Source organism: Trachurus trachurus, assembly GCF_905171665.1.
Source record: "Trachurus trachurus genome assembly, chromosome: 15".
Lineage (NCBI taxonomy): Eukaryota > Metazoa > Chordata > Actinopteri > Carangiformes > Carangidae > Trachurus > Trachurus trachurus.
In genome coordinates, this window is record NC_139906.1 from 16367386 (window position 1) to 16393958 (window position 26573).

At 39.5% G+C, this 26573-nt stretch overlaps 4 protein-coding genes across 4 annotated transcripts in view; 1 reads left to right on the forward strand and 3 right to left on the reverse strand.

The window, feature by feature from the left end:
* Positions 1-579: 579 nt before the first annotated feature.
* Positions 580-3746, reverse strand: LOC310997819 (NFU1 iron-sulfur cluster scaffold homolog, mitochondrial). The gene is made up of 8 exons (XM_083987626.1): positions 3661-3746; positions 3068-3150; positions 2591-2726; positions 2155-2221; positions 1939-2050; positions 1768-1831; positions 1448-1622; positions 580-1185 (listed from the first exon to the last, which is right to left on the reverse strand). The coding sequence occupies exons 1-8, from the start codon at positions 3723-3725 to the stop codon at positions 1117-1119; spliced, it is 771 nt and encodes a 256-aa protein (XP_083843752.1). The 5' UTR covers positions 3726-3746; the 3' UTR covers positions 580-1116.
* Positions 3747-5127: 1381 nt separating this feature from the next.
* LOC310997755 (transmembrane protein 150A) lies at positions 5128-9448 on the forward strand (the record flags this gene model as incomplete). The annotated part of the gene is made up of 8 exons (XM_083987547.1): positions 5128-5192; positions 5622-5625; positions 6243-6319; positions 6412-6471; positions 6567-6634; positions 6729-6859; positions 7935-8112; positions 9255-9448. The coding sequence occupies 8 exons, from the start codon at positions 5128-5130 to the stop codon at positions 9446-9448; spliced, it is 777 nt and encodes a 258-aa protein (XP_083843673.1).
* A 1386-nt stretch (positions 9449-10834) lies between these two features.
* On the reverse strand, positions 10835-18990 carry eif4e1c (eukaryotic translation initiation factor 4E family member 1c). The gene is made up of 7 exons (XM_083988123.1): positions 18939-18990; positions 17535-17620; positions 14032-14127; positions 12680-12743; positions 12377-12490; positions 12115-12254; positions 10835-11996 (listed from the first exon to the last, which is right to left on the reverse strand). The coding sequence occupies exons 1-7, from the start codon at positions 18954-18956 to the stop codon at positions 11882-11884; spliced, it is 633 nt and encodes a 210-aa protein (XP_083844249.1). The 5' UTR covers positions 18957-18990; the 3' UTR covers positions 10835-11881.
* Positions 18991-21751: 2761 nt separating this feature from the next.
* tet1 (tet methylcytosine dioxygenase 1) overlaps positions 21752-26573 on the reverse strand; it is a 34138-nt gene continuing 29316 nt past the window's right edge. Inside the window, exons 6-12 of the mRNA XM_083987629.1 lie at positions 26210-26418; positions 25972-26122; positions 25626-25715; positions 25375-25512; positions 25021-25197; positions 24736-24880; positions 21752-24627 (exon numbers count right to left, since the gene is read on the reverse strand). Of these exons, the coding sequence (XP_083843755.1) occupies positions 23576-24627; positions 24736-24880; positions 25021-25197; positions 25375-25512; positions 25626-25715; positions 25972-26122; positions 26210-26418 (1962 nt within the window). The 3' untranslated portion in view covers positions 21752-23575. The remainder of the gene's footprint in view (positions 24628-24735; positions 24881-25020; positions 25198-25374; positions 25513-25625; positions 25716-25971; positions 26123-26209; positions 26419-26573) is intronic.

Here is a 26573-nt window from a genome sequence, read left to right on the forward strand (position 1 = left end):
ATATATATATATATATATATATATATATATATATATATATATATATATATATATTCCATTCCAGCCTAACTTGAAATCTTAATGTCCATGAAGGTTGTTTTGGAACATTTTGCTGGATCTGTGTTTAAGAGGGGTTGATTCTTCTGTAGGCTTGTAGGCTATGTATGTATCATACAAAGGACCATCTGTTTTTGAGCTTACCTTTACTGATTTGAATGGGCTGGGTGAAACAATGGGACTACCTGTCTACAGACTGCAATACAATGCGGCATCACCACTAAATTCAGCAATGGTTGGTGTAAACAAAAACCATACATTTCAACCTCCATGAAGGAAAGTCTCTAGCAGGACTGTAGCATTAGTGTACTTATTTACAGAAGAACCTGAGTATATCTTCTATGCATTATCACTCCAAAAATAAAGCTTTTTTCTTTCTGAACGCCTTGGTTTATACCAATAACAATATTGTATAGTAGTGATAAGAAGGAAATCAACAACAAATATTTGCGTTCATACTGTGAACTGAGTTTAATGTGATACAGTTAATCTTATGAGTGGAGCAAAAAGCACATATATTGCATACAGATCTTTTATGATGCAAAGCCTACTTCTGCGTGGTGAATACTTGTAGCCTTTTACATTTAATTGAATTTAATGAATGATGCATAAACAGGAAATCATGTACAGTATGATTTTCTTTGGGTTATTACGATGACAGTGTAACACACTATCAAATCATTCATTCTGAATGATCGTAACCAAAACCTCTCCATCCTATTAAAATAGTCTTTCAAAATATACAGTATCTTTAAGTAATAAATACAACACAACATTTACAGTGCTCAGAGCAGACCATTTTTGTTCAGAAAATGACAGCATCTTCTGTGCGGGTATACAGAATATCTTCTTTCCTCGGTGAGAGTTGCGCATAGCGTGTAGACACAAATTACAGCTCAAACTCTAAACAGTATATGCACATAAAATAGCAGGAAATCATTTTCTCTCTTCATTCACTCTTATAATGGTAATTACCGGAAATAACGCACAACTGTGCTTTTACATAGTGAAACATGTTTCTTTTAACAAAGTTCATGAGTGTGTTGGTCAAGGAAGTTTCTAGTCTTGTAATTTGCGTTCCAACTCTGAGAAAACCTTTGCATTGACTTCATCCACTTCGTCTTCCACCTGAGGTAACAAAAACAATTGACAAAATGTTTAATGTGACACAAAAGTCTGGAAAGGCTTTCCACTAGTAAATGAGTAAATCATCTTTTCTTTCATTGTTTCACTCTACTCTAGGCATTAAAGCTGGAAAACTGATGGACAGAATCCTGCTTGGTTTCATTGCTCTGTCTTGTTGGTCTGAAAATTCAAATTCAAATTGCATGGCACAATTTGTTGCTCAACAAATATCCAAATGCAAACTTGTCCAGATTTTGATAATCACCTGTTCCACATTGTCTACTTCAGGGACATAAAATTGCAGCATGTTCTGAATCCCGTTCTTCAGGGTCACTGTCGAGCTGGGACACCCTGTGCAGGAGCCGACAAGCTTCAGTTTGACTGTACCATCCTCAAAACCTTTATAGATGACATCACCTCCATCCTCCTGCACTGTAGGCCTAGTTAAGAGAAAGAGACCATATCATGTTGAACAGAACAAAAAACAAACAGGACAGATAGATTAGAGTAGAACAATACCACAGAGGAAATATTATACCAACTATCTAAAGATAAGTTTTCCAACTGGAACAAAATGATTTGTACCTGATCCTGGTGTCGAGAAGCTCCTTTATCATACATACAATCTCGTCATCATCTTCAGAGAGAGCTACAATACAGAAAGAACAGTGTGGAGATTTACATGTCATGATATACTGTATAGTGAAGCAACTGCCTAACTTCATGATGGCCAAAATGACCACAATGCAAACTCACTGCTTTCATTGTGAACTGCCCCTGTGGTTATTGGATCACCACTCTCAAAGAACTTGGCAATGGCCTCCAAAGCATGGCGCTTGATGTCCGTCCATTCCACATCTTCATCTGTCTGAGAGGACACCAAAGATCTCATGCATGTGTTATCCCTCCACTAAGATCTCAAAGCAAATAAAAATCACAGTGACAAGGAACAAATCCACATTTAATACTTACTTTAGTGACTGTGATGAAGTCAGGGCCAAAGAAGACACTTTTTACTCCTTCGATTTCAAACAAGACCCTGAGGAAAAAAAACTTATCAAGTTAAAAATGAAAAACATGCCATGACGCACTATGGTCTGTGTTCATTTTAGTTCATTTTGTGATGATAACATCCATTTGTGCTGCTTTTATCAATGTTTTCAGTTTAGAAAGTTTCAGACAAAACGTATCAGCACAAACATGACATAGTGTAACTATCAAAATGTCCATTTGCCACATCTCCTGTTTGTATTTTTCAACTGAGTAAATTTCCATTACCTTCACAACTTGAAGACACAACATTGAATTAGATCAATAAAGGTAATATGTCATTTTCAAATGTCTACTTAATCAAACTACAAACAGTCTTGTGAAAATACAACATAGTACAGTAAAATTGAAACACAACCTGGCTAAAGATGAACTTTCAGCTGAACTTGGAGAGGGAAAGTCAAGTGTCCCACTTCCTAGGACAGGTTTACCAGGGAGAAACTTCAAGCTTCTGGGGTTTGGAGTGTCTTGAGTCTGGATGGAAAGGTGTCTTACTGAAAGATATGAAAATAATATCTTAGTAAAGCTTTATGTTTTTATTTTTCCTGTCCACATAACTGAAACCATTAAGCAATGAGTTAGAGCAAGATGACAATGATTAACCTCAGATTATTGGACAATCTCCCCTTTGTTTATGACATGCTCATCATTTCCCCAGGTGCCAAAAATACAAAGCACCATGCTATATTGGTGATATTACGAGACAAACACTAACAATTCATATAACAAAAGGGTTTACAGTCATTTTAAGCACTGGGGCCCAACTTTAAGTGGCCTCAGTGGCACCTGGGGGTCCCTAGGCTTTGATTAAGGAGGCCAAACAATGGTCTCTCACTTGAGAAGTGTGTGGTTCCCCTGCCGAGCTGAGTCTGGACTCTTCTGGAGCTCTGGGCCGAGCACTGTGAATGGTATGAGCTCCTGTAAAGAGTATTACACAGCGAAAAACTCCGTGAAAAATACAGGACCTCGACACGTTTATCAGTCATTAAATACTTGTGGCGGCGCTGATGGACGGAAGCAAATGTTGAGTCGTCGGCTCAGGGTTTTTGGTGTATAAAAAAAAAAAACTTACATAAGTTTCTAGCCGACAATTAATCACGTGGAGATGACAGAGGATTTTATGTGGCTGGCTAATATACATAACAGGGATTAGGAGAAACATACGAACTAATTTAAATACAATAAACAGTGGGAATGGCTAAACCGAATAACTTTATCGATCTGCCCACATGTCCATTGGTTTGATGGGATTAGCGACAACCCGTTGCCTAGTGTCGCAGTTTGCCTGTTAGCTGATTAGCTTAGCTATTAGCACCATCACGTCTGCCACTCGCCGCTATGCGCCAACTTTATGCTGTACACACGCATCAAAACGCATCCTATCAGTGGTACACAATAATAATATGCGACAGAATTAGACGTTCAAACCTAAAGTTGGCCGTATTTCTTCTTCGTAACAACTGCTGAAGACCCCATCTCAAGTGCGCGGCCATTTTGTTTGTTTTGAAAATGAGGACCCCGTGTGGTCGGTAGAAAATCAGCCTGATCATCACAGGTCGGCAACTCCCTCGCTGAAACAGTCATATTGATCACATGGGAGAAATATGAAGATTATCCATTGTGAATTAATGTCCAGTGGGCCTAATAAGATCTGAATAGTTCATAATTGTGTTGTCATTAACATAGGATCTTGGTTGTTCTTCAATTCTATATTTAGGCCTAGGCTACATAAAATGTAGGCTATGTAGGCTACAAATAACTAAGTCCAGTTGCTTTCGATTTAACCTCCTTTGAAATACATAAAATGTACAAAAACTCCCCAAAAATAAATAAACGAATGGAACAATAAATTCTGCACAGAATCATATAGCCTACTAGGCTATATGTTAAGAAAAAAAATCTAATTCAAGAATAATTGCCTTAAGTAGCTTTAGGCTATTATTGGTTGGAGTCTAAAACACAACTGGTGACATTAGGCTATGTAGTGGAGTGAAAAGTAGGCTACAGTACAACATTTCCACCTGTACCATTATGTTTTGGTGAATTCACACGTCAGTGAGGACTGAAGCCCATGTAGCCTATTTCAAAATTTCAGAAAGTAGGCTACCTTTATTGACTAATGTAGCCGACTAAGTTCCTCTCCACTACTGAGGTTGTTGTTATTTTTCTCAGAATAACAACACATTAGGGACATGACAGCAGTGACATAATTTATTGACACAAAATTCCTTGCAACAAAATAAAATAAAAAATACTGATGTTAAATAATGATAACTCAGGCATAAATATGCCACTGGATGACAGGGAAAAAAACAAAGCACATTACACAACACATTCAAAGCCATTCTTAAGTAACCAAGATTACAGAACTAACAGCAACAGTTTGGTTTTTAGAAATAAACCCTCTCAAAATCGGTGTTTGTGCACACAAACACACACATCTTTTGGAAGGGTTCATATCACAAATACAGAAGGAAAACAGTGCAGCCTGTCTAAAGATGTGACATTAAAGGTGATTCAGTTTGAAATGAAACAAACAACTTGTCTCATCTGTGAGAGAGGCCAAACCCATATTTCCCAACATTTACTTCACACAGAGCAAGGTGGTGCTCAAAGGAGTGGCAAAGACACTGAGACTCTCCCATAACAGGGCTGTACTTGTAGAAGGCTAAGAACACCATCAGAAGCACAACTGTCTGCTGAACCTGAGCCTGACTATATCAATCAGGGTTATCACTTTATTTTATTTTTTTTGCTACGTAGGTATGAGACTGACTCCATGAGGACTCTATGAACACCTGAAGAGATCGGCAGCTGAGTGCGTGAAAAGGCAACAGGACTACAGACAAAAACTAATTTTAATTAGTCACTTGTCGTCTCACTTACCATCGCAACATGGTGTGCTGGATATGGGTCCCCATGTCTCTCTCCCTGGTTTCCTTCGTTGGAACATGGTCTGTGTAAGTTAACCAGAAAGTCACACTTTGTTTTAATTTGTCTTTGAGACCATGTTGAAACTATTAGAACTTTAGTTTTTAAGTACAACTTTTAATCTGCATTGTCTACGTGTAGTCATACAAAGTTTACATTATTGTTAGACATATTGAAGATCTTAAATGAGCCAGTAAATTAATCCGTGACTTCACAATTATATAACTGTTGAGAAAAATACACCTGCACTCCTTCACAATTATCAGCATTTCTATTTAGTTGATGTATGCTTTTATTATTATAACATTTATTATGATATTTAAGGTCTGTGTTTGTGCTGATGTATGGTTAGAGCAGCATTTATAAGTATGGAAAATGTCCCAGCTGTCAACATCTGACATTTACTGGAACAACAGTGCTTGAAATATGTGATCTGACGAGTTTTGTCTGTTGTGTAGGTGTGTACACCAGACAATCAAGAAAGACCAAGACACAATGTTGTTTAGAAAAATCTCTCCTTCAACTGAGACATGAAATATCCAAATTAATGTGGATAATTATTAAGCTCCATTAGACATTGACCATCCAAGCTGTGGTTTTTTTGACTATTATTTTTTTCTTTGTCATTCACCTCTGTTACGTCTTCAACTAAACATCTTATATTTACGTGCAGTTTTATTAAACTGTATTAATCAGTATTGGAGTCACATCTTCTCATTGTCAGCAATAGTTATAGCAGTTTATTGATTAATTAGTATGATTTGTATAGTGCCAGAAATGTTAAAAACAAAGGTGATACAGTAACCAGATCATTGGAGTTCTGGGAAGTCACGCTGCCATGGGTTTTACTGAGTTGGAAAATATTTATTTAACCTCCGAGATATCATAAATCTTAAACTAATGTAGTCAACAGGAACAAACTGTTAATGATCTACTTTTAGTTTGAAAAAGGTGGGAGATAAGGCTCTTTGATGCCGCATTACAATATATCAATAATAGAATTTTAAAAAATACAGTATCAGTTTGAATCATAATTCATACTCAATCAATAATCATCTCACATATTTATAAAACTGCAGCATTTTTCCTCTGTTTTATATGTATCCAGATATGGCCTAGCCTTCTCCAATGGTCACGTGTGCTCCCTCAGTGACTGGTAAGTGTCATGATAACAAAACAAGAAAACAAAGATATATAATCATCATCTACATTTGGATGTGACAGTTTCTCCAAAACTTTCATTCTCAGGGACACTGACAGGAACTGCAAACCGGGGATGTCTGGATGTTGCTCTGTTCCCACCATAAGGTAAATTATAGTTAACCTGCGCCCACCTTTTGCTTATTCTTTCCACTGAAATCGAATAGTAGACACAGTGAAATGAACAAATATTGTGATTTCAGCGCCAGTGGGACCCTTCCACCAGAAAATTCACTTTTTACTGCAACAATCAACGCTTCAGCCTTTCTGTGTGAGTTTACCGAAAGCCGAACACATGTAATTCAGAATGTACTGTGCATGATGTGATTGATATGTGTTACACCAACTATGATGTCCCTTTTTAGTTCTGGTCTTCTCCATACTCCACCATGCCCACGTGATGGAGAAACATGCATGTCATGCCATGCTGAGCAAGGTTGCGCTGGCCTTTGGTGTGGTGTCAGCCCTCGCGGCCTTCGCAGGAGGAAACTGCAATGTAAGTTGTGGACTTCCTGCTGGGTTTGAGAGCGTTTACTTTGCCGCATTACAATCCTCCTTCAGTTTTACATGGTTGAAGGAACATACTAAGACAGAGAACAGTGAGCTGTGTTCTCATTGTGTAATAATGCTAACAATGTGGCAGAACTGCTTTGATTTGCATAGCACACAAAGTAGATAGCTGAGTCATATCACAACTCCATAATCCTCAATTCCCCAAGACTATCAGTCAAGTCAGAGCTGGCCCAAGGCATAAGCGAACTAAGCACCTGCTTAGGGCCCTGTGACCATTACGGGCCCCCCAAAGGGCAAGTAACCTTTTAAAATTGTAGTGCGTAACTTCTGTCGACCCTTGGACAACTCTGCGTAATTACAAAAAAACTTAAATTTTTGTTACATTTCAAATTGTTATTGCAGTTTGATGTTGCAAAACCAAATATTTGAAAGAGCAGATGATGTGTTTACAGTAAATGCATTGTCTGTTGGTTTATTTTGTTACTTTTAGTCGACCTTTAGGTGACATTCAGTATCCCAGTACTATATCAATTTAAATACTAAATGTAAATCAACTGCAGGCTGCAGTTTTAGCTGAATTTGGTGCCATTTCAGAATAAAAACCATAGATGGGTAAAAACCTGCCAGGATATGATGATTGATAATGACAGATTAGAAAAATGAAATAGTATTATTGGCAGTAATAGAGGGCACCAAAATAAAGATTTTGCTCAGGGCCCCATGGAGGCTTGGGCCGGCCCTGAGTCAAGTAGCAGTTTTTTGTAGCCTATGATACATTTTCATAATACCGGACCATAAAATCATTATCAGCAAATATTTCTTCCCCTCATATAAACAAGGACACACATATGAATGTTCAGGGAGTCTCTCCAAAAGGATTGGATTAAATTTATCAGGTGGTAATTATTCTTGTTTCACCCCATCCCATTATAGTTTTGATCAATCACTAATTCAACGATACAGATAATCGGTGAACACTAATCATTTACCAGTTTCTGCCCTGATTTCAACCATCTCTCCATGTATTGATCCTGGAAACTGCTGTCCGTCTTCCACAGCCACGTCACCTGGTGCTCCTTCACTCCCTTGGAGCAGCCATCAGCTTCACGTGCATCTGCTTCTACACTGTACTGCTCACTGCGCTGACCGGGAAGTGTGCTCTGACAGGATATGAAAAGTTCCTCTTGCCTCTACGCATCGTCCTCAGTGTGCTTCAAACCATCGTCACCATCTGCTGTATCCTTTCATAAAGCTTGGGGGTAAATGGAAGTGTTTCCTTGTGGCTGGATGACAGTCAAGTTTATAAGGTTCATTTGGTGTGGCTCTAAACAGGCCGTGTCAACAGCTGACCTCAGCAGTGACGCTTGAGTAACACACTCCAGCTGCAGTACTACAATCCCCTTTGTGCTTTCTGTGTATCCTGCTGCTCTGTTTACAAAGTGGGACCGGCCACTACAGTCCCTCTGACAGGAGTAGATATCAGTAGCATTTTAGCCATTTATATTTACCTATTTATACTTTCCTTGTAACACTTACCTTCACATTTCACACTCATACATAATAGAGCCTGCACAACGACACCACATCCTGGAGTTTAGGGTTTCATCTAGTGTTGCCACCCGTTTTTCCCAGAATTGTTCTCTTTTTTCACAGCTGTCCCGGGGAAAAATAAATCTCTCCCGGGACACAGTTTGTCCCGGTTTTTGGGGGAAATACAAAAAACTTCATTTGGTTTATAGCATGTCACCATGAAACTCCTCCAAAGCAGAACACATTCTATCCATTGCTGTTCTACGCTCTTGCACGGACGCATCAGTTTTTCCCCCCTCGGCCAGATCACACTAGTCTGCTTCATGCAGCTACAGACACTGTGATCAACGGACTAGTGCTGCTGATTTCTCATTCCCCAGCTGTTTGATTCAGAGTGTAACGGGATGATAACGGACAACATGGAGAAAAAATAACTTTGCTCATATCACACTGGGCTGATTTTATATTATTATAGCCTATTATTATTATTATTACACAGCCTATCAACCTGTCCAATCAATAATTGGACAGGTTTAAGATGGATGTTGCAACTTTATTTTTTTTGGATCAAACAAGTAGCCCTTCGTGAAGTTTTTCAAGCAGATTGCAAAAGATACGTTTTTCAATTGTGTTAATACAACAAAATGAAAAAAAGATGAATTTGAACATTTGAAAAGTGTCGCCTTGGTTTTCTGGTCATCTAGACCTATGTGCTATTAGTGCTTTAAGACATTTCTGATTTGTCCAAAGTCTTCAATAGATTTAATATAATCTGTTATCAATTTTGTTGGGTGATCAACTGGCTGCCACTAACTTTTTCTATCTGTCCTTAACTTGAAAATCTTCAGATACGATTTGTTTCACCCAGAAAGAGCATTTTTACGTTCACGTGTCAGCCATTTTTGAGTGGATGCTCAGTGTCAACTTGGAGTTGTTTGAGCTCAGCTACGTGGTGGAGTTTTGCTTCTTCTCGTCCTTCATGATTTCAAATCTGTTGGGCAAACGAGGGGAAGAAAAGCCTCTCATGATGACGGTGTCCTGATGTGAGGCTGCCAGGATCCAGCTGAGGCACAGAGGCAGCGATGGTGGACTCACTCAGACATCTGTAAAGACAGTGGCTGGACCATGTCTAGAGGATCAATGACTCTTTTGTTTTCTCCCCATTGCTCATCTGAAATGGATTTCTATCAGTTTACAGATTACAATTTCTCCTCCTTCTCAACACTGTTGCCTGCCATAGTGATTTTCTTTCCTGGGTATTTCTGTTCCTTTGGTCAGATGTTCTGTATTTATTGAGACAACAGGGTTGTACAGCCAGTGAACAAATTATGTCATATTGTACTACTACTTCAAGTGACGTTGATATTATATGCCACAGAACAATTAACCTGAAGTGTGATGTTACACCTCACTGTATGTTTTTTGAGCAGTACCTTCCTGCTGGGTGAAGGCATGGTCAGCAATGAACTTAGAAACCCTCATCAGGTACACAAGTATGGACCAAAAGTTGTGAAAATCTCACAACTTATTTGTTGTCATCTCTCACTATCAAGGTTCTTTAATGGATTTAAGCACTTAACACTTTAATAAAACCATGACCAGCACACAAACTAAAACATCCTCTCACACACAGACTAGAAAGACTCTCTTGACCTTTTAAAATTCCTATTAGGTCATGTGACGTCTTCAGACCCTGTTAGACTGGATGAGTGACAGAAAATAGTTGAACAGTTTTATGACGGCACACTCTGAAAACCTCAACAGTGTAATATGCACAAGTATGCAATGTTGTTAATGTTTGTTACGCACAGAATGGGGTGTTGCCTGACCGTATCTGTTCCTTTATAAAGCTTGTAGGTGTGTCAAACTAGTGTGAAGATATCTGAATTATGTTCCTCCACAGGTTTAGTTATATTGTCAACCGTTTGTTAGTCAGAAGGATTACACAAAAAGAATTGAACCTATTTGCACCAAACTTGGCAGAGGAATAGAGCATACAGAGGTCTGCACTCTGAGCATATCATGTTCACTTTTGTAAGGCACCTTGAAGGCCCTGACAACAAAATATCCTACTTGGTTGAACACTGGGATCCAACATAATAAAATCATTTTTGAACCAATGTAGGAACACATTTGGGCTATTCTGTTTTTTTCCAGTCCAAAATTTGAGCTAAGACACTGATTATCAGATTAAGATGAATAGTAATGCTGCTGGATATATAGACAACAATCTGCCAACAGGTTTGATGCATTTCCCTCCCAAAGTCGCCAAAATAAAGTACTGCAAGTTTAAATCTTATTTTTTGTGATTCAATGATGCACCTGAGACACAGATGGCCATGAATTCTCACAAAACAAGGCAACATGGTTCTGGTTTTAATGCAAAGCACTTAACCTTTACTTGAAAGAAGGTAATATACATCCTGGAATTACAGATAATAAAGATACATTATGACCAAAGTCATTTCACAATGAATATCATCTTTCCTTCGCATCAACCAAGAGAGGAGTGCGACATTATCTACAGTTTTTGTTAGGAAGAAAACAGTGAAAAGCACACCTAGTCTGTCAGCATCTTTACTGTATGGTACACTGTAAAAAAAAATGTCATCTATATGCAGTAGTCCACATTATTAACCTTAACAAAAAAAGAGGAAAAAAAAAAACAATTTGAAAAACACGAATTTCATGGTTGTGTTTCAACTAAGTAGTTCAACTGCAATGCATACATTATAAATAAATGTAAGGGGAAGAGGGGGAAAAAAGTTCAAAAAGTACTACAAGCAATATTTAATAATTCCAGCATGGCTGAAACAATTAGTGGCCTTACATCCAAACCCTACACTTTGGAGTGTGACCACAGCTTTTACAAACCTTTAAGATACTGTAGATTCTTCAAACTGCTGCTGTCCGAAAGTCCAACTCAGGCTTAACACTTCTGGATAAATCAAGTTAAAATTGCCCTTAAAATTTGTTCAGTGAAAGGATAAGTTGCCTACCATCTTCTCCTGTGAGGTGAGAAACACTTATTTTTTTAAGGAATGAGAACTCAGCATGAGAAAAACACAAGGCCTTATAAGAAAGAAATGTTTTTTTTTGTTTGTTTTTTTGCAACTCAAAGCCATTAAGTACTGAAAAAGCGTGTTCTCAGCTAAGCTAGGGAAGGTCACTGGTATTATCACAGAACTCTTCAACTCTAAAAAGGAAATTGTTTGTGTTCTCTTGCTCACATAGGACATTTCAGCCTTATGCTCTTCTCCTTTCTGGCCTTCTCCTATTCATACCTATAGCTCCACTGATTTCTCTTATTGGGGGAAGCTCCAACTGAACGCTATGAACAATCGTCTTTTCAGTAACAGAAAATGACACTACAGTAGTTGACAACTCAAAAAAATTATTAATGTGATGATGTGGGTTGGTAATTGTTTAAATCTACAGCAAGTTGAAACGGTGGAGGGCGGGTGGGGAAGGGGGTTCAAACGGAGTACATGTTCTTGGTGGTGGATCCGCTCTTGCTGGACGTGTCGTCGTGTGACTGGTAGCCGATCATGGCTTTGATGGGGAGGCTCAGGCGCTCTTTATAATTTTGCCTGTGGAAACAAGATGGAAGTTGAATTGCTGGCGTAGTGTCACCATCTAGTGGCCACCTGCAGTATCCGTGTGTCTGTTGCACTTGAATCCCATTGACACGGGGACTTCACTACTTACCCTATCGTCATGATGGCGTCCCTGTTTTGGCAGTTGCTTGTCCAGATGGCTATTTTGTCACCTTTAGGTCTGACGTTGACCACAGCACCACACACATCTTCACTTGCCTCATCGAATGACTCACCGACTAAACACAGGAGCTGGAAAACACAAAATGTCAGACACCATGTGAATTATACTTTTTTTTTTTTTTTTTTAAGCCACGACTCTCATGACGATGTCAGCTCACGGTTTTTGCTTGCTCAGTGAACACTGCTCTTACCGTCTCCATCCAGTAACGGTCGAGGTCATTGTGTCTTTGTTGTTTATTGAGAGTCATCAGCCATCGACCCCCCAGCTTGTTCCTGTCGTCCTCCCACATTGGTTTAATTCCATCCTAGCGCACAAAGTCAAACAGTTGATATGAAACACAAGGACCAAAATGGTGTCACAATCTTGCAGCACTACTAGGAATTTACACTTAACTGATGCTCAAATTAGTGCATTTTACCTGCTACAAACATCCCAATAGTTGATACGGGAAACAAACTGTATTTTTCTAATAAAGCAGATAAAAGAGCCTTACCTTAAATAAGCAATAATCACAGCCAAAGCCAAGTTTGCTTGGTTGCTGTATGTGGTTGTATAATCTGTAAAAAAATAAAATAAAATGGATAGAGTAAGAAAAATGATGACTTGGGGATGAGCTTCATCTTCTGAGGGTCAGACTGAATATTAGTTAATCGTTCAGGTATCATCTATTATTATATAATCGTATTTCATATTTTGGGTAGAAGTGACGCTGCTACAACCCAAGGTACAGGACAATTATGAAAAACATGGCACATGGAAAGAAATACTGCAATATTTGATATTATCAAACCAGATTTTAGAAATCTGAACCTTTTGTCAAGACAATACCTTAAACAGCAGATGTAAATACTGAGAGAGGTGCAGCCAGAGTAAAATGAAAAAGGCTTGCACCAGTCATTACTTTGTTATTTTTCTGTGATATGTGCATCTGTCAATGTTAGATACAGTGTTAATTTTGATAAGAATTTTTTATTTCATTTTAGTCTTAGTCACTCAGCAAAGACTGGATTTAGTTAAAGTCACATTTTAGTCTTTTAGTTTTGTTTTAGTTAAAAATTATCCGTGGAAATCAGTTTTAGTTTTTGTCTCATTTTAGTCTTTTGAGTTTTGTTATACTGTACTAGATTGTGCAAAATGTTGTTTGTCATGGTAGTAAAAACTCCATTGTAAGCATACCTTTAAGTAGGCCTATGTGATTAGTAATTTAAACTAAGAATGTACCATATTCTTGTATAATAAAAAAATAAATGTCTAAGGCTCGTTAGAAAAAGTGCAATACATAATCATGTCCTTCACAGTGAGTTAGTTAGTTCCAGATAAAAAAAAAAGTTTTTCCGAACAGCTGATGCATCGTAATTTTTTTTTTACTTCATATCGTACTCTTGAACTGGTGTATTATTTGAGACGGGACTTCTTGTAGGCGGCAAAAATGCACTGATTAATTGTCTCAAACAGTTGTACTGCCTGTCTCTGTGCAGCGCGATTAAGGCGTTGAGGATGGTTGTAGTCCAGATTGTCTGGCAGGCGTCACCTTTTTCTTCACATTTTTACTTCTCAGTTCATAATGAACAGAGATTTCATTTGAGTTTTTGTCATCAGTACTTCTTAAATTTAGATTCTCGTTACAAATTAGTCACGGAATAAAGGGTCATCAATGAAAAGTTTTCGTTAAAGTTTTAGTTGAAAAAATTAACACTTTGTTTTGTTATACCAAAAACCCTGTCTCCATGCTTGTTATCAAGTGATAGAAAATTCATTTAACAGTAACCATTCTTCCAAACAGTTCAGACATTCCAGAAAGTGAGAAAATCATAAATACAATGCAGATTATTCAAGAATACTTACGCCCAAAAGTCTTCCACTGTGTCAAACTTGGAAATGAGACGCAAGTTCTCTGTCCAGCTTTTGCTCTTGTCGTTTTTGAAATACCACAGGGCCCATCTGACAGAGGGAAAGACAAGAATCAAAACACTCAGCACTGGGAGAACTGTGGGAAAATGACTTGAGCACAGTTAGAGAATTACAAACATTTCTTCTTTTTACGGAAATCATGACATTTTTAAACAGGAAAAACAAATCGGGAACATTTCTAATAGTCTCAGAATGATGAAATGTCTAAAAATGCATTGGCTAGAGTTACTTAGTGTGAAAAACAAAATTAACTTGAGCCTGATACCATAGATACACACGCCCAATTTCCCAAAAGAACACAACAGCTCGTCACAAAAGCATGCATATCAATGCAAAAAGAACAGAGAAAGCCGGCCATCAGAAGCAGCACAAATGCAGCCTTTGTTTATGATGGGTGCTGTTATTCTTTCATCTATCCCCAGGACGGGTGGGGCTGGGAGGGATGAGGGCAATGCAAGGACATCATCTGAACCCTGTGCCCCCCACCACCACCACCACCACCACCACCGCAACAGTAACCGAACAAAGCCAAATTATAGGAATAGAATGTAATTGTGCCGTATAGCAACTCTACTGACAAACATTATTAGACAACACTGCTCTGCTCTCAAGGCGATCTGTATTCATGCCTTGTCATGCCATATGGAAAAACATAGCAGACAATAGATCAAGTCAGGGATGCTCCTCTCAACTCTGACAGACTAATACTTGGTGAACAGATAAAAATATTCTTAAATATTAGTCCAGTTTAACCTTTCTCTCAGGTGTCGGTTGCCACCTGAAATGCCAAACTCAGGTGTAACCACTCTAGCCAACTGTGGGCTTTGATTTCGAAATAAACTATATGTAGTGAGACTTGATGATCAGCAGAGTGTCTGAAAGCAGCAGCGATCTTTTCACTTCAGACTGAACCATCAGAGGCATTTCTCTTCTAACAAGACAAGGCAAAAACCTGGAGTTTGGCTGGACTGTGTGATGGTTAACGTGTGAAAAACTGGGGGTCTATGATTCAAAAGTTATATGGAAGAGCTGCAAACAACTACTTTCAATCGATGGTGGCTAAAGTCTGCTCACGAGAGTTGTTAAATGACGCTTGATGACATCCAGCCAAAAACACACCATATGATGCTTCAGCTGGATTAAAATATTCTGGACTAAAGTGTTGTTTAAAATAACCCACACTTTGTCCAAATAGGTAGAATACAAACAGATACTGAATATACATTTGGGACTTGGAGAAACAAAACTTTACTGTAAAAGGAAAGAAAGATTAAAAAAAAAAAAGTCCAGCCTTGTTCTCAGACTTTCTCCCAGAGCCAGATAAAACATTATCCTTGTGATGAGTAAACTGAATTTCATGTGTGAAAGAAAGTTAACAATGTTAATTTCTGTGTGGTTGTAGGCACTTGAGATTTGAGAATAGCAGCTGTTTGCTGAAGACTGTAGGTTTGTCTTTTAACACCAGTAAATCTACAATTTCTTTCAGGAAACAGGTTCACTTCATCAATTCATTTATTTATTTTACACAGCACCTCGAGTCCTCTGAAGGAGAACATGTCTTCAAATGAGTTCACAGACTAAATATGAAGAATATTTGTGTTTCTCATTTTCAGCCCATTGATTCGACTGTAGACTTATTAATACAGAGCTTTTTCAATATGAGAATTCAGGGTTTCAAAAACTGAATGTGTTTCCCCTATTTATCAGCAGCTGTTGGTTTACCCTTTATTTCAGTGCCAAAACCATGTTGCATGACTTGAAACTTGAAAGTGATCATGTCTACTTATGTTACAGCGACATAGAGCTGCGCAGCCTGTTCAAATCCATCTGTGCATTCATCTTCGCAGAACAGAGTAATATGCAGGCTTCTGACAAAAATGAAAGTGCATATGTTATTAACACTGTTGCATTTCCCATTTCAAGCAAGTTCCTACCAGCTGACTTTCCCATGAGGTCAATTACTTCAGCTGTCCTGACAACTGAGACTGAACCTGTTTTTAATTGGTGAGAATTGGCTTTGAGGAGCAAAAAGCCATTGTGGCAAACTGACGCTACATGTACCTGACTAGGTGAGTCATTCATAAAGCAAAATGATCATTAGTGTTGACAACACCAGGGAGGCTACAACATGTTTGTAAATAATATTTGACATTTCATGTGGTTAAGTGAAGCAAGAATGAAGAGGCAACACCTTCTCAGACATTCATCATTAAGGGTGTAGTACGGTACAGGCATCACAGCACAACAAAGCATCTACTACGTACTATAAAAATCTGGCACCTAAAACCAGATTTGTGGGATAATGTGGACCAGACAAGAGCAGCAGAGGTGGAACAACCTTGAACCCTGAAGCTGGGCTGCACAAGCAGAATGGCCTAGAAAGTGACTTACTAAGTGAACCATTCAGCAGACCGACAGTACAATGAATGGGTCGTCACCACCACAGAACTGTTACAACATTTCTAAAAGGACAATAGTGAACAACAATTGCAACATTAACGTGCAGAACAGAAAGCAGAATTCTTCTATGCTTCTGATTTTAGGGTAACTAAACCCCACATATGGTACTTTTCACCTTTTCACCTGTAAATGACATAGTACTTCAACAAAATACCAATATCCACCAAATGGGTCTGAATTTTACTTTTGGTGCTCTGAATCATTTCTCTGGAAAGACAGTTGTTAAAACACATTACTACAGAGCACAGGTTTACAAAGCTTTATCAGTTAAAACAAAGCCTTTGTTACAATTTGACTTTGTTCTCTACCCAAACATAAAAACTAGCAGTGTCCTTTATCCAGTTTCTGTAAGGAGGTCTAAGCACTTTAAGTTGAAATTCCACAGCAGTGACTAATTTTGGATTGCAAAATCCATAAATGACCTTTGTGTGTCTGATCAAAGAGCAAGTGCCAAAGTGAGGACCTTCCCCCAAACAAGATAGACGGATGAAATGTGCTCTTCAGGGCAATGGGGATGAAATGTCGACTTAATTTGCCAATTGTTAAATAACTATGTCAAGATAGACCAGAATAAGTAGATAATTGACCTCCTAAAGGGGAATGCACTTTACAAGACAATTCAGTTTCACTGCCTCTGATGTGTTACATAGCTTGTTTCACAGTGAAGGTCTCCCCTCCAAGTTATGTGAAATAAGTCAAGACACCTGGTAAAATGTTATGTCATCGTATGTTGTGACTTGCATTCTTGAGCCTATGAAGAACCAAAATTTGAAAACAAACACATTTTATTACCACGACAGTAGAGCATAATGTTGTCAAGATGCTGAGTTCTGGTATCTGTTCCTACAAAACCTCTTCAACAACCTCTGATAATGTTAATATGGTACTATCAGTGCTGCAAATGATGTGTATGTTTAAGGGACACACACCTTTCAGTTACAACATCCTGCCAAACATAACAGATGTTTAATTCTCACCTGTTTTGCAAAGGGTGTTTGACATACTGCTCGGGATTTGCAACGACTGGGCTCTCAGTCGGCTGTTCTTCAGTTTCAGCTGCTTTCTGTGGAGAAATAAGGCATAAAAAATGTTGTATGTAAATGATGTATCTTCTATGATGTGATTTTGGGTCAGTCTCATCCTTGCATTTCCACTGATCACTATCATAAAAGTGCTGAGTTTGCACAAGCTTCACGCAAAGGTGACATTAGGAGGACATAAATAATTTTCCAGTCTTTTATTATGAGGCTAAATTATTGGGGCTGTAGCTAATTATCGTTCTCAAAAAATCTGCAGCTTAGTTTTAATGATGAATCAATTAAAAGTTTAGTCTAGAACACATAAGAAAATAATGAAAATATTGCCCCAAAACCATCTCAGAGGCAAAGGTGACATCTTTGATTGCCTTAAATGTCTTTACACATCCCAAACTCATGTTAACTTCAGTTAAGTATGAAGCTCCAGCATGTAATTTTCATCACTTTGACGAATAAAACAATCGATTATTAATACAGTTACCATTTAGCAATGGTTTCAGTCCCAGCTACATCAAGTCAGCATCTTAAATGAGGCCTTGTTCTGGTTTTAAAGACATTAGTATTAGTTAGTGGCCTATTTTACTGTTCCAGCTGCATAGAATAAACTCTTGAAACGCCATCATGTCCACAATAGAGTAATTGGTCTAATACCCGAGCAAACATATTTCATATTATAACACATTGTCACTCAATCGAAACGTATTCATTTTTTTAAGTGGGCAACTAACCTAGATATTTGACAATCGTGTCTAACTCTGCAATGTCATCATTTTTGGACATTATGCGTAAAAGCCCACATGAAACAGCAAGCTTTAGGTTGGTAAAATAAGACATAAAAATAAAATGGCTGAGAATAAAGCCTGAGCTAACCAACCTCAGTTTTAACAGACGAGCTATGCTAGCTACGGGCGAGATACACACGTGTCCAGACAGGCGAAAAAAATTAATTAATAATATAAAAGTATGGGCATTTAAATGTGCTGACGATTAATTACAACCACCATATGATATTGACTCTGATATCTAAGTAGATAAAACCACACGAATGACTGGAGTTTGAATGAACGACGTCCAGTCAGTCAGTCCCTCCCTGCCAACAAAGTCTCATGCATCACATTGCTGCTCATGCTAATGCTAACCGCTAACTGAGACCCACGCCAACAAGCGACGCATCTGTCAACCTAAACTCTCAATACTTCACTTAAAAAACACCGGTCGCCTCCTTTTCGAGGAAAAAGCGCGACTGTGTAACCGACCCAAACGATACGGTTAAGGATGTGGCTAATCTTCCCGTGCACATTGGGTCGTTTTTTCCCCCCCAGCTCTCTTGTCTCTCTCTCTTACCGGCTCCGATGTCGCCATCTTGACAGTAGAAGTGTTCTGCCCGTTCAGCAGCGCTCGCTCCGCTCCTGCGTCACTCCCGGTCACTCCCCAACCACTACGGAAGCCGCCTAGGGAGCGGTGGTGTAGCCTATCAATAAAAAAAGAATAAAAAACGCTTTGGAGATCACCGCTCAGGTGTTGAGTCCCCAAACTGATGGAGAGATGGAGCAGGGAGATATAAAATTGCGTTAATTAAATGGGCCTAGTGCCATATTTTAATAGCCTAATAATAATACAAAGGGTCAGGAAATTACACAAACTACCCTTGTATCGAGTCATACATCAGATCAGTGTGAGCAGAGTTTTAAAAATAAAAAAAAGCATCATGCTATCACTGTTCAACACACAACCGTACCTTGACATCTTGTTCTCATAGCACCAAAGGAAGTCAAACTAATGGAGAGATGGAGCAGGCACCCCCTTGTACACAATTTTGTTTTATTAAACTGGGCTGTATAAAGCTAATCAGGTTCATATATTAAACACAGGTACAGTGAGGATGTCCCACTGCCATTTATAAACAAACCATGTTAACTGATACCAATGAGCAACGTCTGTCACTTGCATGATAGGCCTACCTCTGAGACAAGACATCTGTACTATCTTGAACCACCTTCATGTCGCCACTCCCGCTTCAGTTGTATGTGTTTTTTTTTGTCCAAGCAAGTGACCGTATAACTTAATTTGAATACAGACAGACCTATGAAGATATACACCAGAGACAAACAAGACAAGAATGTAAAATCTTAACATAAAGGGTCAACACATGAGACATAAACAAAACCATGCTGTGGCAGAACTGGGTCAGTGTAACACTAGATAATAATACTGATAAGTAATAGGCTACTACAATCATTGTAATTTGGTAATAAAAAATAATAGGCTAATAATGATGAGGGAGTGAAAGTGAAAGATAAAAAACAAATGTGTCATCAAATTAAACAAGGACACTGTGTCACAGTCCAGTATGACTAACAGCTTTACTGGCCCCCAAGCTTCTGGGTACCAGTGTCACCATGTAGGCTATAATGTGGTACTAAGTAGGCTATAGTAGGCTACTTTCTGATTCGGCTTGTTGCACATTTCTAAACCTAGATATTCTGAATATTCTAAATACTTAGGCATCATCACGTATTTGAACAGAAGAAGTAAATCCAGGGTTGGACACAAGGAGTGTAGCCTTTAAGACAATAGAGTTTGGATCTACACTCATACTGATACTGGGTGTGACCTAAAGTGGTGGGCCCGTAGCCTCACTTTGGTTTGTTTCCAATAACTCTTATAGCCAAGGATTCTTCCAAAGGCTGAAGTTCAGGAGGTTTTTCTGTAGGCTAATGTTGCCACTGTTTGAGCATTCAGTGCCCTTAGCTTTAGCACATTTAATACACAAAGTTATAGTGTGCATGCACTGAAGTAATTGCCTTGACATGCCTTCAGAGTGGTCGGAATGAAAGAGAAAGAAGGGTGTGTCTTTTTTTTTTTTGTAAAGAATGACTCAAATTTCCTTATGGTCCAAGTTGTTATTAGTTTCAATAGTTGACAAGAAGACAATTTATAGCCTACTTGGATTGTTGCACTCCCCAACACCTGCAGGGTGGATATGGAGACAATGAAGGGACATCTACTGGGCAAATGGAGTACGACAGATGATTGTCCTGGAGGGAACCAAACAAGAAAATAAAAAAAATGTTATCCTGTTATCCTGTTGACTCATTAGATGGTGGCATTGTTTTTCCCTCTCTGATGCTTGGCCGATGTATGAGCAGCTTGTGGCCAGAGTTACAACTGGCATCAGCTGAAAGAACATTGCATATGGTGCATCTTTCCTTCTTAACAGCTCGTTCCCAACCACAATGCACTGAATGGTTTTATAAGGGAAACTGTTTCTAAAAATTTACTTGTGTGGTTTTGAAAATGATCATAGTGCTGATTTTTTTTTAGATTCGACCAAACTGTTGCTCCCTTGTGTTTTTTTGAGTCATCCCGGTGAGTCAGGAGCAAATGATTCTACAACGTCAGTGTCATCTGAGAGAAAATAACAAGCACATACTGTATTTATAGCTCTGTAGAGAAATTGTGTAAAAAAACAAGTGATTCATTTACTAGGTAAGGACAAACTCTAATAAAAAAACACTACATTGATGTTCCCTAGAAGTGAGACACAAAGATTACTTTTTAATTAATTTACTAAACTGCTGATTGGCTCATGTTTATCACACACATACTATACATGAACAACAAAGAAAGACAGAGGAAATCATGATCAGGTCCAAAATATAAATATGATTTTATTTCACAATCCCGAAAGAGATCAGCCATCCATAAAAGGAATGCTAAATTTAGTCTCTTCTCAAGTCTAAACTGTATATACTTTCAGCAACGTACAGTAATTCAGTTTCAAAATAAGCAAGATCATCCATTGTCTAAACACCATTAACAGTACAGTAAAAACAATATGGTTCACCTACATATTTACACATTTTCTACTATTAAAAGTTCTTTTTTTTTCAGATTTCTGAATGCTGGTGCTAGTTGTTAGTTCCTTGTTGATACAAAGACTTTAACTGTGGACTGAGAACGTCCTCCACAGTGGATCAAAAGAAACATTTAAAAGTGTAACTTTGTCAAGTGATGTTCAAAATCTGTTCCTTCTAAATCAACGGATTAAAAAACTGTATACATTCATTTCATTCTGTGTGTACGTTGTGATTTTTGAGAGTTGCTGGAGAGTTGGGTTATCCGTGGAAGACATTTGAGCTCTACATGCACAACTATTTGCTTTTTTTTTTTTTTTTTTTTTTTTTTAATTTTACTGATACTTGAAAGACATCATGATGAATGGTGGGATACTCGGTTTGTTTTTTAGCCAGTAATTATCCAGAGAACTTACACAAACTACCTTTGTATCATCTTATACATCAGATCAGTGTGAGCGGAGTTTCAAAAAAGCACCATGCCATCACTGTTCAACAAACAACCAGGTTAAGTCAATGCATGTACCTTGACATCTTGTCCTATTAGCACCAAAAGGAAGTCAAAGTGTGTAAAAAAAAAAAAGGAAATGTTATTCCACCAGTGTTAGTGTGAACATCAGTGAAAGGTCGTAACATTTGTGCTGAAAAGCTTCTCTTTGATGGGTAAAATATGAATAAAACAAATAGAAATCCTGATTCACCCGGAGTTGACACCAACCCCCTTATTCAGACCCTGTAAAAAAAAAAGCTATCTGTAAACAAAGTCTTCACAAGGGTCGAGCACCCGAAATCGTCTTAGGCATTTGTCTGAGTGGGATCTGAGTAGTTTGAGTGGTTTTCCAACAAAAACAGAAAGGAAAATAAATATATCGATTATTCAGCATTAGCTAACACAGTTTTGTATTCAAATCCAGAGAATGGACATAAAAGAACTGGCAAACTTTTGTTGTTATGTATGTGACACTTTGTGATATCTGATAAAAACCGAGGTTTCGTTAGCACCAATAAAATGTACAGTAGGTTTCTGAAATCCTATAGTCACACTCATGCCCTATGAGAGACATTTTGAATTCCTTATCCAGAAGGTGGATACAAGTTAAGTGCCAGTAATGATAAGCACCTCATTGTTGCAGCATTTTATGATTCCTCATTATGCTAAGTTTTGAATTTCCTTAGATATGTATGCCATTTTCATTGAAGTGAATAAAAGTCAAATAAATGCAAACAGCTGTAAAAATAAAGCGGGGTTCATGCTAAACTGTCTTATATATCTCTATCTGTACATACATATTCAGGCCTATGGGTTGGGACCTTTTTCAAGTTAAGTTTAGGAAAATAAAAAAAGTGCTTCTTTATATGCCATACATATCTGTGAATAAAAGACAAACCATTCAGACGCAGAGAAAATAAACAAAACGACAAACCAAAGAAGTACGTTTCTCTCATCCACTGCCCACAGACGTCAGAGGCAGCAGAAGGAAAAGCACAATGCTACATGTGATAATCTGTAGTAAATAATATGAACAATATTAGTCTTGTTTTCTACATTATGTGATGTAATGAGTTTGCTTAACAAAGGTTACAGTGAGAATGGCACCAATGTAAAAGCCAATGAGATTCATCTTATGAAAAGAGAACTATTGGCTGAAATAAAGAGCATAGTCCTACTGTACAACATAAATTCTGAGCGTCAACACATAATGCAGGTTATCATAGAAATCTTGCAGTAAACAGGCTTACACCAGGAATTAAATAGAAATCGTTATGATCACAATAAATAATCACATCTTTTTTGTTCTTAATCATGTATATAAAACCAGTTTAAAAACGTCTTTAAAATGCTTCAAAGCACCATCTCTTTACAATGAAAACCAACACCGAAAAACTCACAGTTAAAAAGCCGACAAACTTTGGTCTTCCTCATCACTTTGAAGGCAGAGACGAAGAAGGGCAAAGTGAACAAACGGATATTAGAAAAGCACAATGAAAATGACATAAAAATGAGAGTAGCAGTTTGAAGTTGGTTGAGGTAAGGCAGAAGCACAGGATGTAGGAGTTTTCTGTGTGTGTGGGTGTGTGTGTGTGTTTCTGTGTGTGTGTGTGTGTGTGTGTGAATCATGTCGACTAAGTCCAGCGATTGTAAGGGCCTGTCACTTGGGTAAGAGCATACGGGGACACGGTGATGACACCATCCCTCGGGAGGGTGCATGCTTGACGTGTGGGGACATTCATGACCCTCGTTGTTTCCGTCTCCTCCCCTGTCTCGTCCTCGAGCTCCACACCTCCGGCTCCGTTGCCGTTCTTTCCCACGCTGCCCTGGCTCTCCTCCATTCTTAATCTCTCAGCCTCCTCCTCCCGGTCCCGCTCCCTCTTGGCCATTTTTGCGTCCCACATAGCCATCCCGTGGCCTGGCTCGTTCAGAGACTTGTGCTGGTAGAAGACCAGGGAGATGCGGGTCGGGTGGCTGCGGTTCGGCCTGAGGATGGGGGTGGTGGCGTGGAGCTCCCGCCGCGCACACTCTATCAGGATCGAACCGTGTGACGGTGCCACGGCAACTCCGCCGATGTCGTGGTCCAGGAAGTTGTGCTCGCTGTCTGACCACACCTCTTCCTGTTTAACTTCCTCTGGCTCAAGAGGGGGAGTTTGTGGGGGAAGATGGAGAGACGAGAGCGGAGGGAGACCCCTCACCTCTGCCGCGCCATCTCCTGCAGCCCTGTGGAGTCCATTGAGCCTGCTGAAGAGGCCCTCGGAGGTAGGTCTCGGGGAGAAGGAGGAGGGAGGAGGCGCACTCCCACTGGGGGAGGGTCTGGGCAGAGGAGAGCAGTGCTCCTCTTTGGGCTCAGTTTTAAAAGTACAGGGGTAGTCACTAAGGGCATTATGTGGAGGTATACGTTCTGAATGAACACTGTGGTTCCCAGGTGCTGGAGAGTAACCATTCACGCTGTCACTCATCGTCTTGTAACTGAGAGCGGAGCCGTTGTGTCCGAACTGGAGGCCTGCCATGCCGTGGTGGTTGGGGGAAACGATCTCCCTCTGTGGGGCGACTCCTGCACCCGGAGTGGGGAAGCCACTGATGCTCTGGCTGTAAGTGCTGTGTTGGATCCTCTCCGGTGGATACCTGTCAACACTGGCAGGTCTGGGTGGGACTCTGTACGAGCCGTAGCAGCCCTGTGGATCTGTGAATGAGGAAAATACATATATTTGTAAAAAAAACTTGTACATTTTGACCTCAGTAGCCTACATCACTTACTATAATTAATTAACAACATGGCCGAATTTAATACCTTTGTTAGGCGTTTCGCTTTTCACTTTCCCAGGAGTCCCAGGTGTCAGCCTGAGCTTCTTCTCCATTCTCTCTGCCTGAGCCCTCTGACGAGCTTCCTGCCTTATCTTACGGGCTGATTTCACCGGCTCAGCCAGTAGACGCACCTGATAAATACATGAAAAGAAAGTGGTTTAAAACATGATATATGTTTTTTATTTCATTTTGCATTTCTGCAACAAAGGACTCAATCCACTGACTTTGCAGTTAGACTGAAAACTAAAACGCCACCCCTCTGATTCCTCACCTCTCGGGGAAAGGCAGACAGAACTTGCAGAGCACCACTTCGGATTTTAGCCCACTGGCCCTCAACATGACCAAACTCATCCCTGTCAGAGATCTTGTAAAGTGGCAGGACATGGAGCTGCTCATCCTCTGGTATGTTACGCACTGCACGGTTATCTTCCTTGGTTAAAGTGCAAACCTGAACAAGGACACAGACAAAGGAAAAGTTGTTCAACCAAATAGCAGACGACTTCCAATCAGTAACTCAAGAGGCTGGAACAAAAGTAGAAGCAAAGACCTTTGACATAGCCGGGGGTGTGTTTACACACATGACATAGAAGTAGACTGCATGATGTCACACTCATTGCTTGCTTACCACAGTGCTGCCATTATTCATGTTGTGAGTGTCCTTGTGAGCGTGAGCACAGAAATCCACACAGGCTGTGACCCCAGAAAACGGACGTCCCTCCCTCTTTCCCAGTCGGCAACCGTTCCCTGTCTCCTCATTTTCCACCTGTGAGAGGTGAAGGACAAGACATGGTGGTGGAAACAATAAACAATTAACACGAAAGTCAATAGAAATCATATCATATCATTATTATTATCATAGGCGCAAATGTTTCATACCTGGTTCTGGAAAGCCTCAGGAGCCAGTCTTTTGTAAAGTGGTGCAAGGTCAGTGGCGAGACTCTGAAGGTTGTTCTCTATTTTCTCCTCCTAAAAGTAACAGATTTAGAAGTTTGGAGGTGAATAAGAGAAAACTTCTCAAACTGCTCTGTTGATCAACTGGGTTTGCTTTTATTAATATAAAATGCACAGAAGCAACAGAACTTGTTTTTCTTGGTATTCATAGTGAAAACTGACAAAACTTCAAAGCCAAACGTGACAACAAGGAACAAACACTGATTATACACAGGAGACACTGTAACACATGTTTTCCTTCAGGATCTTTGCAGGCTAAGCACTACCTCACCTCCTCGCGGTAGTCTCCAAGCAGGCGAAACTTGCGGGGCACTTTGCTGCGGGCAAACTTACAGCCGTTGAAGTACATACTCCAGGAGCAGCCGAAAGAAAATGAAGCTCCACATGTGTCTGGGTCCAGACCCTGGCAGGCACATGTACGACTGAGGAGATGGAGAGGAGGGGGTGTTAAATGAAATAAAACTGCAAAGAAGTGGTGTCACTGCGACTCAAAACAAAGAGGTACCCACTCCTCATTGAGGGCGCAGCGACGGCTGGTGGGGGAGCCAAATTTAAAAAGGGTCTCTGTGAGCTCCTGGTAGAGGTGGTCCGCCACTGGCCGAGGGATTCCCTCCCAAGCCAGGATGAGGATCACCAGCACAGCGCTGTCGCAGTAGTGCCCCGGCCTCTGGCGGACCAAACACAGCAGCTTCTCCTCCTCACTGCCACGCCGGATTACCTGTTAGATGATTGTGCACACATGCAAACAGAAAACAAGCAGGTTATAACAGAAGAATGACATCACTGTAACAAATGCGGATAATTAAAATCAGAAAATGATGGATCCCAGTGACCTGCCAAACCACAAGTTTGGTTTTTAAGAGCCGGAAATAA